This window comes from Hipposideros armiger, unplaced genomic scaffold (assembly GCF_001890085.2).
Source record: "Hipposideros armiger isolate ML-2016 unplaced genomic scaffold, ASM189008v1 scaffold_271, whole genome shotgun sequence".
NCBI classification, from domain to species: domain Eukaryota; kingdom Metazoa; phylum Chordata; class Mammalia; order Chiroptera; family Hipposideridae; genus Hipposideros; species Hipposideros armiger.
Genome location: NW_017731621.1, coordinates 839,111 through 856,331, shown reverse-complemented (window position 1 = coordinate 856,331; position 17,221 = coordinate 839,111). Strand labels below are relative to the sequence as shown.

The 17,221-nt window shown below is 35.2% G+C and overlaps 1 protein-coding gene across 1 annotated transcript in view; it reads right to left on the bottom strand.

The window, feature by feature from the left end:
- UPF2 (UPF2 regulator of nonsense mediated mRNA decay) overlaps positions 1 to 17,221 on the bottom strand; it is a 109,478-nt gene that overhangs the window by 35,660 nt on the left and 56,597 nt on the right. Inside the window, exons 9-10 of the mRNA XM_019656961.1 lie at positions 6,743 to 6,851; positions 1,522 to 1,635 (exon numbers count right to left, since the gene is read on the bottom strand). Coding sequence (XP_019512506.1) covers positions 1,522 to 1,635; positions 6,743 to 6,851 — 223 coding nt within the window. The remainder of the gene's footprint in view (positions 1 to 1,521; positions 1,636 to 6,742; positions 6,852 to 17,221) is intronic.

The window sequence follows — 17,221 nt, the reverse complement described above, 5'->3', positions numbered from 1 at the left end:
TTGAGCTGTTGTTCAGCATCTTAGCTGTGGAGGGCAGTGTCACTGGCCCTCATATGTGGGATCCGAACCGGGGCCCTCTGGCGTCCCAAGCGAGTTCTTAACCATCGCGCCACTCGGCCGGCCCTGAAGTATGCTAACTCTTAATTGATTCTCATTTATTAGACATTCACATTGCTTACAGTTTCTTGCTACTGTAAACAGTGGTGACAAACATCCTTATAGATAAATCCATGCACACATTTATGATTATTTCCTTAAAACCAATTTATAGAAATGGAATTTGTGTCAAAGAAATGTATGTCCTTCCTATACATTTTTAACAATTAGTACAAAGAAATATACTAATATGTTTAAATTGTTCATGGCATAATTCCTTTCGATTACAGCATTGAGAAAACTTTCACAGTCCCTCTTAAAATGCTGTCCAGTTTCCCCAAATGTACTTTGAATATTATTTTAAATACCTGTACTCTTAAATCATGCAGTAAAGACTCCTGTTTAATGTTTAACTCAAGGTTTTCCAAATGTACTTGAATCCATGAGACACATTTTGTAATACACATAGTAATATCCCAAGGAAATCAATTTGATAAAAAATTCATTACTGTTAGTAATGAATGATTAATTCCAGATGTATAATTATTCCATTTATGTTGCATCAGCTGTACCACATACAATTAGTTACTAACTGATTTCTAGTTTAATTCCATTGTGGACAGAAAACATACTCTGAATAATTTCAGTCTTCTCTAATTTGCTGAGACTTTCTTTATGGTTGATTTTGGTAAATGGTCCATGTGCATTTGAAGAGATTGTAAATTTTGATGCTGTTGGGTATAGTGTCAATTAGATCAAGGTTGTTAATTGTGTTGTTCAATTCTATACAGACAGTACTTACTGATTTTGTCTGCCTCTTCTTTCAATTACTGAAAAGTGTTTTCAGGGCTCTCACTATGATTGTGGATTATTTATTTCTCCTTTCCCTGTCGAGTTTTGCTTTATATATTTTGAAGCTACATTACTGGATACATACTGATTCAGGGAAGTAATACTTTCCTGTTAAAATGACCTCTTCATTATTATGACCTATCCTTCTAATACTGCTTCAGGCCTTAAAGTCTACTTTGTCTAATAATAATGAAACCAGGTGTCTTTTGATTAGTGTTTCCATGGTATATTTCCCCCATTTTTTTACTTTAGCCTTTCTGGTCTTTATATTTAAGGGGATCTCTCTTGTAAGCAGCATACAGTCATGTTGTTGATTTTAATCAAGTCTTATAATCTTAAGGCTTTTATGTGATATATTTTGTCCTGTTACATTTCATGTAATTACTGTTACAGCTGTATTCATGTCTGCCATCCTATTACTTGTTTTCTAGTTTGTTCATCTGTTTAATGTTCCTTTTTACTCCTTTCTTGCCTTTCTTTGGATTAATCAAATATTTCTTAATTATCTAATTTTCTCTAGCATTTGTAACTAAAACTTTAAATTTTTCTATTAAGAAATAATACAGCACTAACCTTTAAACAATGTAAAGTATCATTTTTTGTGAACATCTTAAACTTAGTTAGTTCTCCAATAAAACGAACGGTTTTGTTCTTTGTTTCAATATTGATCTGGTCCTTTTTTCGTACCTACAAATTAAAAGAGACATTGCTTAGATAATTAACATTTTGAAATCTCTGTGGTAAGAACTATTATTATAATAAGACTGAATTCACTCCAAATATTTTAAATAAATTTCGATATAATTTCTTGCTAGTCAAATTGTTTTAAATTAAGGCAAAATAAGCTCTGTGGAACACCAGTGCCAGGGTGTGCTTTGTAAAACAGTTCCAATGTCAAATAATCTGGGGAAATAATGCATTTTATCAGGCTTAAAGAGGTTCTCAAATTAAGAAATCTGTTTAACTTAATTCAGTGCTTCTTAAATTTATTTAGCAACATAAGTACCCCCTTTTAAACATTAACAACTACTAGTTAACATCCCATTAAGATTATAAGGAACACACTTTAGGAAACGCTGTTCAAAAACAATGAATGCCAAGAGCTCATTTAAGCAAAATATTATTAAGACTCAGTGTTATAGTTACGAACTATATGCTGCACTTTTTATTATAAATTCATTACAATAAAATTTCCAATATAATCACTATTCTTTTTTATCACCAGCCACAGTCGTATATCAAAATTCAAATCCTTTGCAAATATAACCCCCTACTTAGGCACACATTTAAAGAAATATTGAATATGACAAAATCCTATTAGAACACTACAATGTGAACATACACCTCAAAATAAACGTAATTGGATTAAACTCAGAAATACATTTTCATCAGAAAACCAAATCTACAGACCTCACACTTCTATGTGAACAGCAATGACAATATGGTAGTGTCTAAAAGTGGTTTGATTTTTGCTTTTTCAGAACATTATCCTATATTATTTGTTCCACATAACAACATTCTGAGAACGGTACAACAGCTATGGAAATTCTGATTTAATAATTAAGATAATAACAACAACAAAAGAACACAAGGTTGTCAAATGACCTGACCAAGGGTCTCGACTCCTTTTACTTGAGAATTCCACTACACCAGCATGTGCTGGGGTTCCGGATTAAGGCCTAACCTCACCAAAGCTGGGCAATTAATGACAATCATGTATATAAATATTGAGACACCTAATACTTAAATGGACTTTATCTTCTTCATTTTTAAGGACCTACTTTCTATAGTATTCAGAGGTGGGCATTTAGACCCTTAGCTCTTTAGGAATATTTTTTAAACAAAACTATGTTTACTCATTTTTTAAAAATCAGAAAAAATGAGCTCACTGTAACTATTCACTCTAAAGCATCAATCAAACTGCATCAATTAAAAATAAAATCACAAAGACTCAACTTACAAGAACTTAATCACATCATTTAAACATACAAAATAGCTTTGGGATTAGAGACAAACAAAAAACAGAACTAATTAGATTCTAGTCTGTAATAGAAACAAAATTATATTGAATAAACTTGACTGTTTTAGCCTCGTAATTTAAAGAAGAGTAGAGCCTTTATAAAGACCCTTTCACAAATTAATATGTTTGATAAGCACTGCAAATGAAAAGCTCCTCTTATTAATTTATCTCATTTTGTGAGCTCCTAGGATAGATTGAGTGTAGACTCTGGACCAGATTTTCTGGGTTTAAATCTCAGCTCTCTCACTTACTGGCTGTGACTTAACTCTGTGCCTCAATTTCCTCATCTTTAAAATGGAACTAATAAAAGCAATCTGCCTCATAGGGCTGTTGTGAGTCTTAAGTGAATCGATACAAGTAAAGCACATACAGTAGTGCCTATGGGGACCAGGAAGAGTCCAGTAAGTATTAGCTATTATTAATTTTATCCATCTTTGTATATTTGTATCACTAATACATGGACACTGAATAAATGCTTGCTGACCAAACAAATAAACAAAAATGCTTTGTGTTTATATATGTATTGCAGTGATGCGAAAAGAAAAGATCTATGGTCAGAACACCTTATGGCCATTTTGTGCCATTTGGGGAGGTATATGATCTTGGACAATTCACATAAACTCCCTGAACCTGTTGGCTCACTTGGTAAAATAAAGATAAAAATAAGGATTATGATGATGATGATGGTGATGATGAAAACAACACTTAATACTAACAAGTAATGTACAGGACAAAAGATTATACAACTTTTAAAATGATGTTTAAGAAGTATTTCAAATGGCATTGTAAAAAGCTTCCTTCTCCAAATTTCAACCACAGTATATGTGAATGACTTCTCATTTTTATTACCTTTACTAATCTGTCAGTCAAATTAGAAAATACATTGTTTTAACTACTATATGAGATTTCACATAGTTTTGCTAACCAGCTTAATTTCTCAGGCGAAGATTCATAAGCAGGGAACAAATACAATCAGACTGTGACAATACGGTGGAGCTAGAAAGCAGAGACAGGGACACCTGGTTACAAAGCTATTCTCTTGATTCAGACTGTGGAGAGTGAAAGGCAGTGGTACTGGCTATGAGAGGACATGCTGGGTTTGAGGAAGTGTTTTAGATGACAGGATCAACAGAATCTGGTGACCACTGGCTCCTGAATGTCAGAAGAGGCAAAAGTAGAGGAATTTCTCTTAGTGATCAGATACAATATATTGCAAATTTACAGGGAGAATAGAGAAGTTGATGTGAAGAAGAGAAGGATAAAGACATTTTTAAGAAGAAAATAATGAATTTGTTTCATGAACAAATTTAGCTAGAAGTACATGAGAACTGACTACACATCAGGAGAGAGGTTCTAGCAAGAAGTATGTACTAGAGGTTGGAAACAGATGTTAACTGAACCCCAGGTAAAATGTGTTTCATCAAAAAGGAAGATGATGGAAGAAAGTCTGGGGAATACCGACATACAAACTCAGCTGGAAAAAAGAGCATAAGATATTGAAAATGGTAGTCATAAGTAAGAACTAGGAGAGAATGGCGATAGAGGGTTATTGCTATAATGATATCTACATCTGGGCACTGTGTGATCAACTTTATATGCATTACCTCATTTAATCCGTAAGAACAATCTTATTTTAAAAGATACAAGTACTGTCCCCATTTTAGGCAAGGAAACTGAAGTTTAAGAGCACTTAAGTAACTTGGCCAAAGTTATAGCACTTAGCATGTGGTGGAGACAGAATGATAGTTTGTAAAAAGCAGAAGAGTCTAGCAGTTTACAATCTGCAGAGACATCAAAAAACAGGAGGCGATAGGGAAGACACTGGTGGTCTCTGCCAGGGTGCTACGATGGCAAAACAAGGGGGAAACGTAACGTCAGAAGAAGAGACAAGCATACTCTAAAAACTCAAACAAGACGGAAATGAAAGAGAATATGGGGTGGAGGGGCAGTTGAAGGAAGTTTTCTTGTTGCTATTATTGTATTTTCATTTAAGGATGTGAGTGTTGAGCATATTTATGGCCTAATAAGTCACTGGCAAAGTGAGCAGATTTGGGGGTGGGGAAGGACAGGTCCTGGAGGAAGCAGAGATGATCAATGACCTCAAGTGCCCTTTCTTCTCTCCGCAGAGCAGTGATTACCAAAGTATACTCCTAGAATTCCCTCAACTCCCACCCCAATTTTCAAAGGTGGGAGGGGAAGTATACACGAATAGAGTTTTCTTGATTTTAACTTTTTCACCAAAAGCACTCATTATGTTTGGTCTAACAACATGTGTTTTGTTTAATTTTGGATTTGGTTGAGGGTGTATGCATATAACTCATATAATACAGTCATACTGCCCGCTAGTTAAGACAGTTTCTTGTTCGTATGTTGGGATGTAATATATCAACAAGAATATCATGACTTCTGATGCATCTGTCCTTGAACTAGCAGCATTTATCAAAGTGTGTTCTTTGAGTGACTACGTCTTCAACCCCCTTCAGAAGGTTCACGGTGCACGTTACCCTATCAAAGCTTTGAGAATTCTTATAGTAAAACAAAATCTAAACTGTTTAACCTCCTTGATCTCAGTGTTTCCGAACTTTAAACACACAAACCTGTCCTTGCTTTAATACTGTCAGTGAAAATCCAAAATGCACTTCACCAAAAGCTGGCCCAGAAAAATCTTAACCACAAGTCTCATAGTAACAAATCAACACCTATAGCAAGAAGCCCTTACAGCTCATCCCACCCATCTCTGAGACTTCCTCCTTCCTCTGAAAAGGTTCTCACTGGCGAACAAGTCATTTGGTAATTAATTAACCATGCAATTCGTTATACTGTGCAATATATTTAGGGTTCCACTTTTTATTTCCCTCTTGCTTTCGTGAGTATTTATGCCTTATCTCCCCAACTATATCGTGAGATTCCTGACCTCAGGAATTGTTTGAGCGCTCAGCAATACTGCTTTGTGTACAGCGAGTGCAGTAAAGCACTATTGTGTACAGCAAATATTTATCTGTATTCCAAGCAACTTGCTGTAAAGATAAATTTTGTGAACACAAATTTTCCATTGGCTAACAACATAAACACTTGAAATTCTTGTCTTTTCAAAGTCTACCAATGTTTGCTTTCAGACACTTCAAAGGTATAATTTTATTCCTCTCAGTCTGTATTTGAAACTTTATCACCTCCACAAGATGACTGGGTAACATGGGTTTGGGAGAACCACTAACAGGCAGTCCGTTAAGGCTCCTGGGACCAGAAAGGGAGGGAAGTTGTCTGGTAGCAAGTCCCTGGTACTTACTTACCAGGATACTCTATAAAGAATTCACCACTATCCAAGGTAAAGATTCTTAAGGCAAAAATCCATAAAAATATGGGCTATGACAGAATTTGCTGAGATCAGAGCATTTACGGAGCCTCATGTGCCCCACACATTTGGACTCACAACACCTAAACAGGCACTGTGCCCTGACTTGTCATGGCCAATCCTACGTTTCTTCCAGGAACACCAATGAGGCTTGCTGGCTCTCTTGACCTTGGAGATAGTTTTTACTTTACAAAAGCAAAAAGTGCAGTACCTACAATGGGGAAACAAGGTAGCAGCAACAGCTTATCTCCAAATTGGGATATCACTTAACAATTTCAAGCTTTGTTGAGTAAATTTACATTTTAAAAATTTAGAAGTCATTCATTCTGAACTGTTAGACCATTATCAAATTTCAAAAATATGAATCCTCACTCAACTTATAAGTGTATATAAAATCACAAAATAAATGGGTAAATACATACATGGAATCTGAAATCCCCCCTCAGCATGGAACAAAGGTCCTCTGCTACATCAGACATGCAGGGATGCAATGTAGCAACCAATCTTGCATAAAAGGGTAGCAAATCCAACCTGCAAAAGTTATGTGATATGTGTAAAAGGGAAGACATACCAGAAATAATCCATTTTAAAATGTAAACTCTCTCAGACACATTCACACATTAAATGATTATAAAAACTAACAATCATGCAGACATGCCTATTTACTGCCATCATAGTAAAGTACGTGGAAATTCAATTTGCCTTGTGAAGGCTTATTAATAACCTGGTATTTTCCATTCAGTGCATTATCACACACCTGCAAATTTACTGAGTAAGCAATTTTGATAAAATATGAAATACCAAGCGAAGAAAACACCAATTTTTGACACATCTTAAATTTTTAATCACACAATTAATGAGTAAATAAACCTAAAGGTAGCTTAAATAGTACAAAACAGAATTCTTTTAAACCATCTCCATCATTTATTCCTGGGTAAGTTTTTGGAAACATCAATGTCTAAAGTAAAAGCGTAACCAATAACCAAAAAGGCACTTAAGGGTCAAAATCCAGTCACAAACCCACATACTAACTTACGTATCTTACTCGCTCTAGAACCCACTCAGATTCTCGTGCAGTGGCTATTGGCTCTTTCTTTAGAAAATGAATGGCAAGTATGTGGTTACTCATGCTGTCACCCCCTTTCATTATCAGAGCACTTTCTCTTCAAACTTGGATGCAGCTCCAGAATTATGCTTAACACAGCACTCTAGGAAGCCAGCACCAATCAAAGTCAACACACGCTAAAATTTACTTTCCAATCCTGCCAGACATTATTTTATACAACTTGATTATCCAATGATTCAACAGTTAGCAGCTCAGACCCTGAAGATGAGAAGCAGTGAGGAACTAATAAAAGCAGCTGCACTGACAAGTAACAGGAGCTTACAGTAAGGAAGGAAACTAAACACTAAATATTCAAAACAAGAGCTCAAAAATTACGACAGCCTGAAGCCATTTACAACACTAACAGATAATCCTACAAGTCTTAATTATCCCTGAATATATCACTAGAGAATAATACACAAAAATGGTTTGATCATCAGAGAAAAGTCTGCATACCATGAAAGGCTTAGAATTAGATCTTGATAACTCCCGGCATGGATAGATTAAGCCTCAGCTAGAAGGGACACAGTGAAGAAATGGAGGGAGGAAAGGAGGGAGGGAGGGAGGGAGGGATGAAGGAAGGGAGGGAGAAGATGAAATTTGAAAGGTGGAGTCGAAGGGAGGAAAGCATTCTAATTCATGCCTAAGAGCCTCAAAAACTTTCTATTTCTCTTTGACCAATATAATTTCTTTGAAAAAAATTATCGTTTAGTTCTTACTGTGCCAGGCCCTGTCTGAGGCATCTAACATAATTACATAACCTGTTGATTCTATGAGGTAGATATTATAATCACCATTTCAGAAATAAGGGGGCTGATGTTGAGAGAAGTCAAGAACATGGTGGCTTTGTACCTCAATCAATTTTTTAAATGCATCATATCCTTCTTTAAAGAAACAGTGAAAAGGACAGTTGATTATGTAAAGATCTGAATCAAAACATTTAATGGTAAACTTTATTTTAAAAGTTTACATTACTTTAAGTTTTATCAATTGAAAATTAAGCTCCTGTCACACAGAAAATGCACCCATGTGGGTCACATTACTCCTAGATGATATTATAAAAATGAGATATTCCTATAAGATACTCTTATAAATATATAATTTTCTGAATATCTCCTAGTGTTAAAAAGCCTGGGGCAAACAAACATTTAATTTTCTTGCATAACTAATATCAAATTTACTTTTTAAATTTTTAAACTTCAGTTAGAATATATTTTAATATGTTATATGTATATTTCAGTTAGAATATTAGGTTTTTCATTTGTTTTTCATACACACTTTAGCAACAAATACTTTTTTTTCAGTTCGTAATCATCAATTGCCAAATACAAATATCGGGCTTTAAACCCATACCTAAGTTCATTGCTTTCAACTGCCACATCTATAGATCAGAAAAACTAAGATAGAGAGTGAAGGTCATAGGATAATGAAGAGCAATGTACTAGGAGGCTCGGGTTCTAAATCTCTCAAATAGTACTTCTGTGACCTCATAAACTGATCTGACCTCACCTCCTACTAGTGTCTCCTGGTCACTGCTCCGTCTCACTAGCCTGACCCTCACTAACCCTCAACATGGCACACAAGCCCTTACCTCAGAGCCTCCCACCACTGGCTGTTCTCAGGTAGCTGGAATACACCTTCCCTAAATATCCACTCACACTGCTCACTCCCTCCCGAAGGTCAAGTCTTAGTCTCAATGACAGGCCCTCACTGAGACTCATTCTGAATGCTCCACTGAAACTGCAACTCTACACCATCCCAACTCCCAACCCCCTTACGCTGCACTACTTTAGAACTTATCACCTTCTAACATATAATTTACTTACTTCTTACGTTTATTGTTATGATTGGCATAATTTCCCACTAGAATGGAGCTCTATGGGAGATGGTATACCAGCTCTCAAAATGGTGCCTAGATTCTCAATAGATTATTTGTTAGATAAATGAATGTCTCTGGTATCTCTCAGTTAAATATACTGTTAGCTTTTAGTCTATTGTCCAGTCTGTGTTAAGGAAGCATCAACTTATTTTTATAGGAGTAATATTAAACTTGATCAAGTTTTATATTTTATCAAAAAGTTTATCAAGTATCTTCCATGCAATTATGGGATATTCATATAGTTTATTTTCATTACTGATGTTATATATAGTAATAGGTTTCCTATTTAAAGTATTTTCATTCCTAAAGTCAATCCTCTTTGATCATGCTGGATTTTTATTTTAAATATACTATTAAATGATAACGGTAGTGGTTTGCTTAGAATTTTTATATTGACATTCAAAAGTGGGATTGGTCAATACTTTTAACTTCTTTGCTCTTTTTTTGTTAAAATTTTGCCTATTCATACTATGAAACGGCCAAGTTTCCTTTTCTATGCTCTGGAATGAACAATATAGGAGCAAAATTACTTGGTCCACAAAGATTGAAAAAATTAAATAAAGTTATTTAGTCTTAGTCTATTTAAGACAAAATTAACTGATTTTTTTTTTTTACATTTTCTTCCATGATCGTTTGTCTATTTTGTCTTGAGTCAATTTTAGAAATGTGTATTTTTTCCAAATTAGTTTTTACTGAGATTTTTCAAGTGGCTTTTAAATATTTCTAGCATATCATCTGGCTCATTTCTTAAACTTTTTAATGTTCTTTTCCTTTATATTTTCTAAATCCTTCTTAATTTAAATTTTTAAAGAACCAGCTCTTGAGTTCTTAAAATTAACTTTAATCTTGGTTGTCTTTTTCAATAAAATTTGAAATTATAACTTAGCATTAAAAAATTTTAACCAAGCTATGTCATTTCCTTTTTCTTCTTTTGCTGAGCAAGACACTTATACTTTGCTTCATTTTTTTCTTTTTCCAATTAGCCCAATCTACTTCAAAGTTTTTTCTCAGCCCCAAAAGTAAGGTATACATACCTATTTATTTTAAAGTAAAGCGTGTGTGCTATCCATTCAGGCTCCCATCAGTGAACTAACAACACAGGTATTTTCAGCTTCAACATGGATTTAAAAAATAGTTTATGGATTCCTTTGAAGATCTGACTCTTAAGCCTTTCCAGGTAGTTGGTAATCCTGGTTTTTGTTTCTTTTGGAACTGGTCATGTGGAAGTTAGATATTCCATTTTCTCATAATCCTCTACCCCACTAAACTCAACAAATTCTTCTCAAGCTAACAAGTTCATAAAATTCCTCTTTTTCATTATACTTTTACAGTCAAATATAGTTGATAATGTCATCCTGCCCTGTTTAAATCTTCAAGTTGTATAACTCTTCACTCATTAGTTTACAAAATAAAATCCCTTATTGTAAACAATGTAATAAATAATTTTTTTTCAATGTTGGTCCTATGTAAGCGTGCATTTGTTTCTTCTACCTTCCCACAAATGCAAGCCTGAAAGGGAATGAAATGCTAAATGTTGTATCGAGCACAATGGAGTTATTAAAACACAAAATATTTTAAGCAAAATAAAGAAGAAATTTCTTTTTAAATTTAAGGTAGATATATATTTAATTTTATTTGACTTTTCTGAAAGTCAACTAGAAAATAAACATATCTTTCCTTTGACAACTGAACTTCACAATCTTTTAAGAGTGAGAACTGAACTTTTTTTACCAACAGTTTATGAGTGAACCATTTTAAAAAATGTTTTTTCCTTACACAATAAGACCTTGCTTATACTTTCAATAAAACCTTGCTTATACTTATACTCAGGTCTCCTGAGTCACACATTTAAATATCCCCCTAGCAGTGAATGATCATCAAGTTAATAAACATCCAGCCACTAAGTAAGTAATAGCAAGAATGCAGAAAGAAACACATTTGTTACTGAGGGGGGGGGGGGAAGAATTATTGTTTTAATAATTTTTATTAAATTTATTGGGGTGACGGTTAGCAAAATCATACAGGTTTCAAGTGTACATTTCTACAATAAATACATCATCTATATATTGCACTGTGTGCTCAGCACACAGAGTCAGTTCTTCTTCCATCACCATATATTTAATCCCCTTTACCCTCTTCTCACCCCACATCCCCCTTGGAAAAAGGAATTCTTAAAGGTTTTTATCTCATAATCAGTTTTCTAAAAGAAATGTCCAGCCTTTTCTCTCTTTAAAATCTAAAGAATTTAACTTGAAAGTTATTAATTTTATATGTGTTCAAAATGCCTAGGAAAAAAAATGAATGCAAGAGAACACTGTTACAGTCCAATTAAAGAATACAAAGGATTTTCTTCACAGGAAACACTAAAGCAGCTGATGATTCAACAAGACGAAATATAATAAACAAAAAGACTGGGGTCATTTACACTGAAATCAACATCCAAATGCTCAAGAGGACTTTTTTCACAATGCTGATGTCCCAGTACAACAGTGCCATCAAGTGGTACAACATACTAACGGATTTCCAACAGCCTCATTTTTTTCATAGTTCCAAATTTAGCAAGAGGGAGGAAGTCCAGTCAGAAAGTCTCTCACAAAAACTCCAGCAAACTCTTCTACTAGTTGGATCGGGAAAAGCTGTTGAAGAATCGAGTGAAGCACTTCACCTCTAAAGAGGATTCTATTTATATTAATCTGAAGAGACTGTGAACATCCATCTGCTATAAAACATGGCTAAGTGCATAGGCTACCAAGTCACTAAACCATTACCAGGTTTGTCTGTATTCAAAACAAGGAATTAAGAGGTTCTTAGGTTCGCTCCCCGATCCTGACTAACTACACTCAGAAGTTAGCTTAGGTGAGAGAGCCTTCTGAGGTGCTGGGAGTGTTCTAATCTTGATATACATGTATATTTAAGATGTAAACACTTTATGTGAAATTTCAATTATGTGTGTATAGTTATATTACAAATTAACTAGAAAATGATATGTGAATATCCAATTAAGGGAATTTCTACATATCATGTCTGTGGAGTCCCTCAAATTAATAGGCTGAAAAATATAATGCTAGCCTCGAGATTATTTTAACTGCTATTTACTTAGTCAGGAAGAAGACAACTGAATGTTAAAACACTGCTTTAGATCAGATCTTTAATAATTGTGAAGATGGACTAAATCAAATTTTAAAACTTGTACTGCAAATGATACCAAGAAAGTAAAAAGATAATTCATAAAATGGGAGAAAATATCTGCAAACTGTGTCTGATAAGGGACGTGCACAAAAAATAAATAACTCTTACAACTTAATAAAAAACAATTAAAAAGGAGGCAAATGATTTAAACAGACATTTCTCCAAAGAAGATATAGTAACGGCCAATAAACACATGAAAAGATGCTCAAAATCATTAGCCATTAGGGAAATGCAAATCAAAACCACAATGAGATACCACTTCATACCCACTAGAATGGCTACAAGCAAAAAGAGACAAACAATAAAAAGTGTTGGCAATGATGTGGAGAAATCAGAGCCGCAGGGAATGTAAAATGGTACAGCCATTGTGGAAAAAGCTTGGCAGTTACAAAAATGTTAAACAGTTACCATAAGACACAGCAATTCCACTCCTAGGTATATACCCAAGAGAACTGAAAACATACCTACTCAAAAACTTGTACACAACATCATAGCAGCATTATTTATAATAGCTAAAAAACGGTAGCAACCCAAATGTCCATCAACTGATAAGTGGGTAAAATGTGGTGTATCTACACAATGGAATATTATTCAGCCTTAAAAAGGAATTCTAATACAGGAATTCTACAACATGAATCAATCTTGAAAACATTATACTAAGTGAAAGAAGCCAGGCATAAAAGGCCAAACACTATATGATTTCATTTATACAAAATATCCAGAATAGGTAAATCCAAAGAGATTGAAAGTAGACTAGTGGTTTCTTAGGGGGAGGGTAGGCAGAGAGGGAATGGGATTGACTGCTAATGGATATGAGGTTTCTTTCAGGGAGACAAAAAGTTTTAAAATTTGATTGTAGTGACGGCTGCACATATTTACAACACTGAATTGTATATTTCAAATGAGTGAACTGTACAGTATGTGAATTATATCTCAATAAAGCTGGGGTTTTTAAAAAAAGAAAGAACCGTAAAGAACCTTAAGAGTTATCTAGTAGTTTAGTACTTCCTAAACCAAACTATACAGACTAGGTAAGACAGCTAAATTCTCTACCACAGGGTATTTATTTACATACAAGTATAAAACCTTTGTTTCCTCATAGTCGTATGCACTCAAGCAACTACTAAATAATTCATTCTGGTTTTGTTAGCACGTTTTTTTTTTGGTCAGCTCAAGCTGAATGAACTGGACAGATGGAGAAGGAAATCCTGGTCACAGAATAAAGACACTCATGTCCTTTGGGGAGGTTGGGTGGGGAAAAGAAAGGCCACACACGGAGGTGCACCTCACTAACGAGTCCTGCAGAGTCTAGGTGGGCCTGAGCGGACAGAGAACCTAGGAGAAAGCAGGAGCTAAAAGCAGGTGTTAAGTATGTCCTTGCCCCTCTCTGCCAGTGTCCCTGCCTGCCCCTAAGTCCAGGGGGCTCAAAGAGTAACCCGCTACCCCTAACACCACCTAATTGGCTACCTAGGAGAATGTTCTAGCCTGCTGCTCACTCTAAACCCAATCCCTTTTTCCCTTCTTACCTCTCCCCTTGAAGGCTATCAGTCTTCTCTTGGATTCAAAGGGTGGAGAAAGGTTTGTGAGTATATGGGGATGTGCAGAAAGGAAATGAGAAATAGAATGAGAGACAACTGCGGCACTTCACTACTATCTTTCTACTCCAGTCACCCTAAGGACCAAGCTATAATCCTCAGGGTCAAGCCAAATTTTGCAGGTATGATAGAAAGACACCTTAAGGTTAAGGACAAAAGACTTTCAAAATTAAAGGCTTGTCTGATCAATGAAAATGTACGACCAACTGGGAAACATCAACCTAGTCTAAGACTCTCCCAAATATGCCATTTTACAGATGTGTAAACACAGGCCTTGGCTTATCTAAACACTGAGATCTCTAGAAAAGACTAGAGAGTACTATTTACAGTTGAAAAGTATAAAAATTAGATATCTGCTTTTCTACATATTAGTTTTTATATAGCTCAGCTGATTTGAAATGTATATAAAACACAGAAATGCCAGTAAAGAGTAACAGTCAATGTTACTTATAAATTCCAGCCTCAAACAGACTGTCCTCTACGTCAAACCATAATGAATATTTATTGTTTTCAGTAAGGTAACTTACTAAAGAAATAACTCCCTGTGAGTATTTCTGAAGCGAAGGCAGTAGTGCTAACCCAATGCTCCATGTGCTTCTTCACATTTTCATATGTTCTTGTCTTGGCCATGGGCAAAGAGGGAAAATGAGGTGTCACTTCTTGTCCAAGGTCCCTAGGAATGAGCTGGCTTCACACACTGTCTTCCCAGGCTATGACAATCCTGGAAGATGTGGCAGCGATGTAAGATGAAATTATAAACTTCATTTTCAGAGGAAATAAGAGATATATAGTCTATAAACTCAAATGTCGCAGAGAATTAGAATGAAGCTGCCAAATCAGTCCACATTTGGTGCATTAAGTGAGGTAAGTGATAGAAGCCACAAGTAAAAAGTGAACAAAGAGCTAACCCAAATGGGGCAAATCTTCAAAACATACTCCATTCATTCATTCATTCATTCATTCATTCATTCAATCATTCATTTATTACTATTAACTACAATTATTTTAAATCAAAAAGAAGAAAAAAAGGAAAACATCCCTTAAAACCTACCAAAGTTCACCAGGAAAATGAAATATATGAAAATTCCGGCCAAATATTTTGCCATGATTATAAAAATACTAAATGAATCCTGAAAGAAGAAATGAGGAAGGGAGACCAAGGGGGAACAGACTTTGCAGAATGCTGAACAAGAGGCAGAGGATGGGAAAAAAAGACATTGAGAACGTGATTCGAGAGAATACGATAGCTAGAAAATAAGCAAGTCAGTCAGTCAACTATGCATAACTGGAGTACCTAAAAAGGAAAGCTAAAACAAGACAACAGAACCAATATTTAAAGATACTAAAGATGAAAATCAGGAAAACTTCCCCGAAGTATTTCATAGGAACACTGAAAGGGCATGGGCAATCACTGGAAGGATCAATACCAAGGCCATCTATCCTAGGAAAGTCACTGGATTTATTAGAGAAAGAATTATCTGGGCAGCCACATAAATGAATACATCAATTACAGAGAGAAAAAAGAATAAAAAGCAGGCTGGCCTCAGCTTTCTCCACAGTAATACCGAATGCCAGGTGACTTTGGGGTAATACCCACAAGACATTTAAGGGGAAAAGGTATGTCCTATGGATCCTAACCAGCTAAGCTGTCCTCCAAGTAAACAGTCCACAGACACACCATTCTGAACATACAGGAACTCAAGGGATATTTTTTCCCAAGAATTGCTCTTGAGAAAATTATTAGACGATGAACTTCAGCAAACCAACAGGTAACCAGGGAAACCAAAGAGGACTAGCAGGGAACATGAAATATTTTAAGCTGTAGAACTAAGATAAAAACAACTGAGGGGTCAGAGTGACAAATCAGAATGTCAATGATACATTCCCTATTAGGATATGTTATCAACATAGAAATAAAACAAAAGGAGGGAGAATGGAAAAGAAGACGGGAAGTCAAGTCTGCTGCTTGCCTATTCGTAAAGCCAGAAGTTAAATATCATTCAAGGCTGACAAATCAAATAATACAAGTATAACACATTGATGAGTAGAAATGAAAAATATTAAGATAACATTATTGACTAATATCAAATGGGTGAAAAGAGGTGGTGAGAAGAGAGGGAGAAGGGGCACAGGCTATTTTATCATTACTCATGGTAGGGAACAATGAAATTGTCTAAATAAATGATCACTAAGCAAACCTATAATCATAAAAATAACTACTAAAACGAATATACAAACCTTCCTAAAATCAGAAAACACATATACCCACATGTGTATATTAAATAAGACAATACAAACAGAACACATAATGAAAGACTTAAAAAATTAAACCAAAAAGACAAATAAAAAAAGAACTCAGATTAACCTTATCTGCTTTAGCAAAAATGTAAGCCTATCTTATTATAAGAAAAATATTTTCATACTGGGTCTCAAAGTAAAATTCATTCAATGATATACAAAGAGATTCAACTAAAATAAAGTGATTCTAAAAGACTGAATATAAAAGGGCAAAAGTATACCAAAAAATATATATACAAATAAAAAGAAAGCAGAAATCATAATCGTTAATACCAGGTAAGGTAGTATTAAGACCAAAAAAGCATTAAATAAGACAAAGAAGAAGAGTTTATAATGATAAAAGGTGCAATTCGCAATGAGATATAAGTTTTGTCTTAACACCACATACAATAGTAACAGTTAGAAAACTGAAATCGTAGTGGTTGCCAGGAAAAACAACACACATCAACAGTAGTCTTCAATTCACCTCTCAACCTATGACCCCTAATCAAGTGGACAAAAGAGGTCAAGAAAACTAAACACCTTAATAAAATAGCTAAACCTGTCTGATAATACATTTAATTCTACACCATAAAAACAAAGAATGTAGGCTGCTGTGAGTTGCTGGCGACGGCGTAGGCTGCAGCCCCTGTGGCAGTGGGTTGCCATGGGCTACCGTGTGTAGCCAGCAGCAAGCGTGAGCGGCCAGCAGCCGCAGTGAGCGGCTGTCCAGAAGCCGGCAACTGATGTGCCTTGACCGGGAAGAGCGCAATGATGGTGCCAACTTGGGCCAGTGAAGCAACGTCCTCCACAACTAGACTGAAGAACAAAACGACAGCAACTTGTCTGTTCCCCT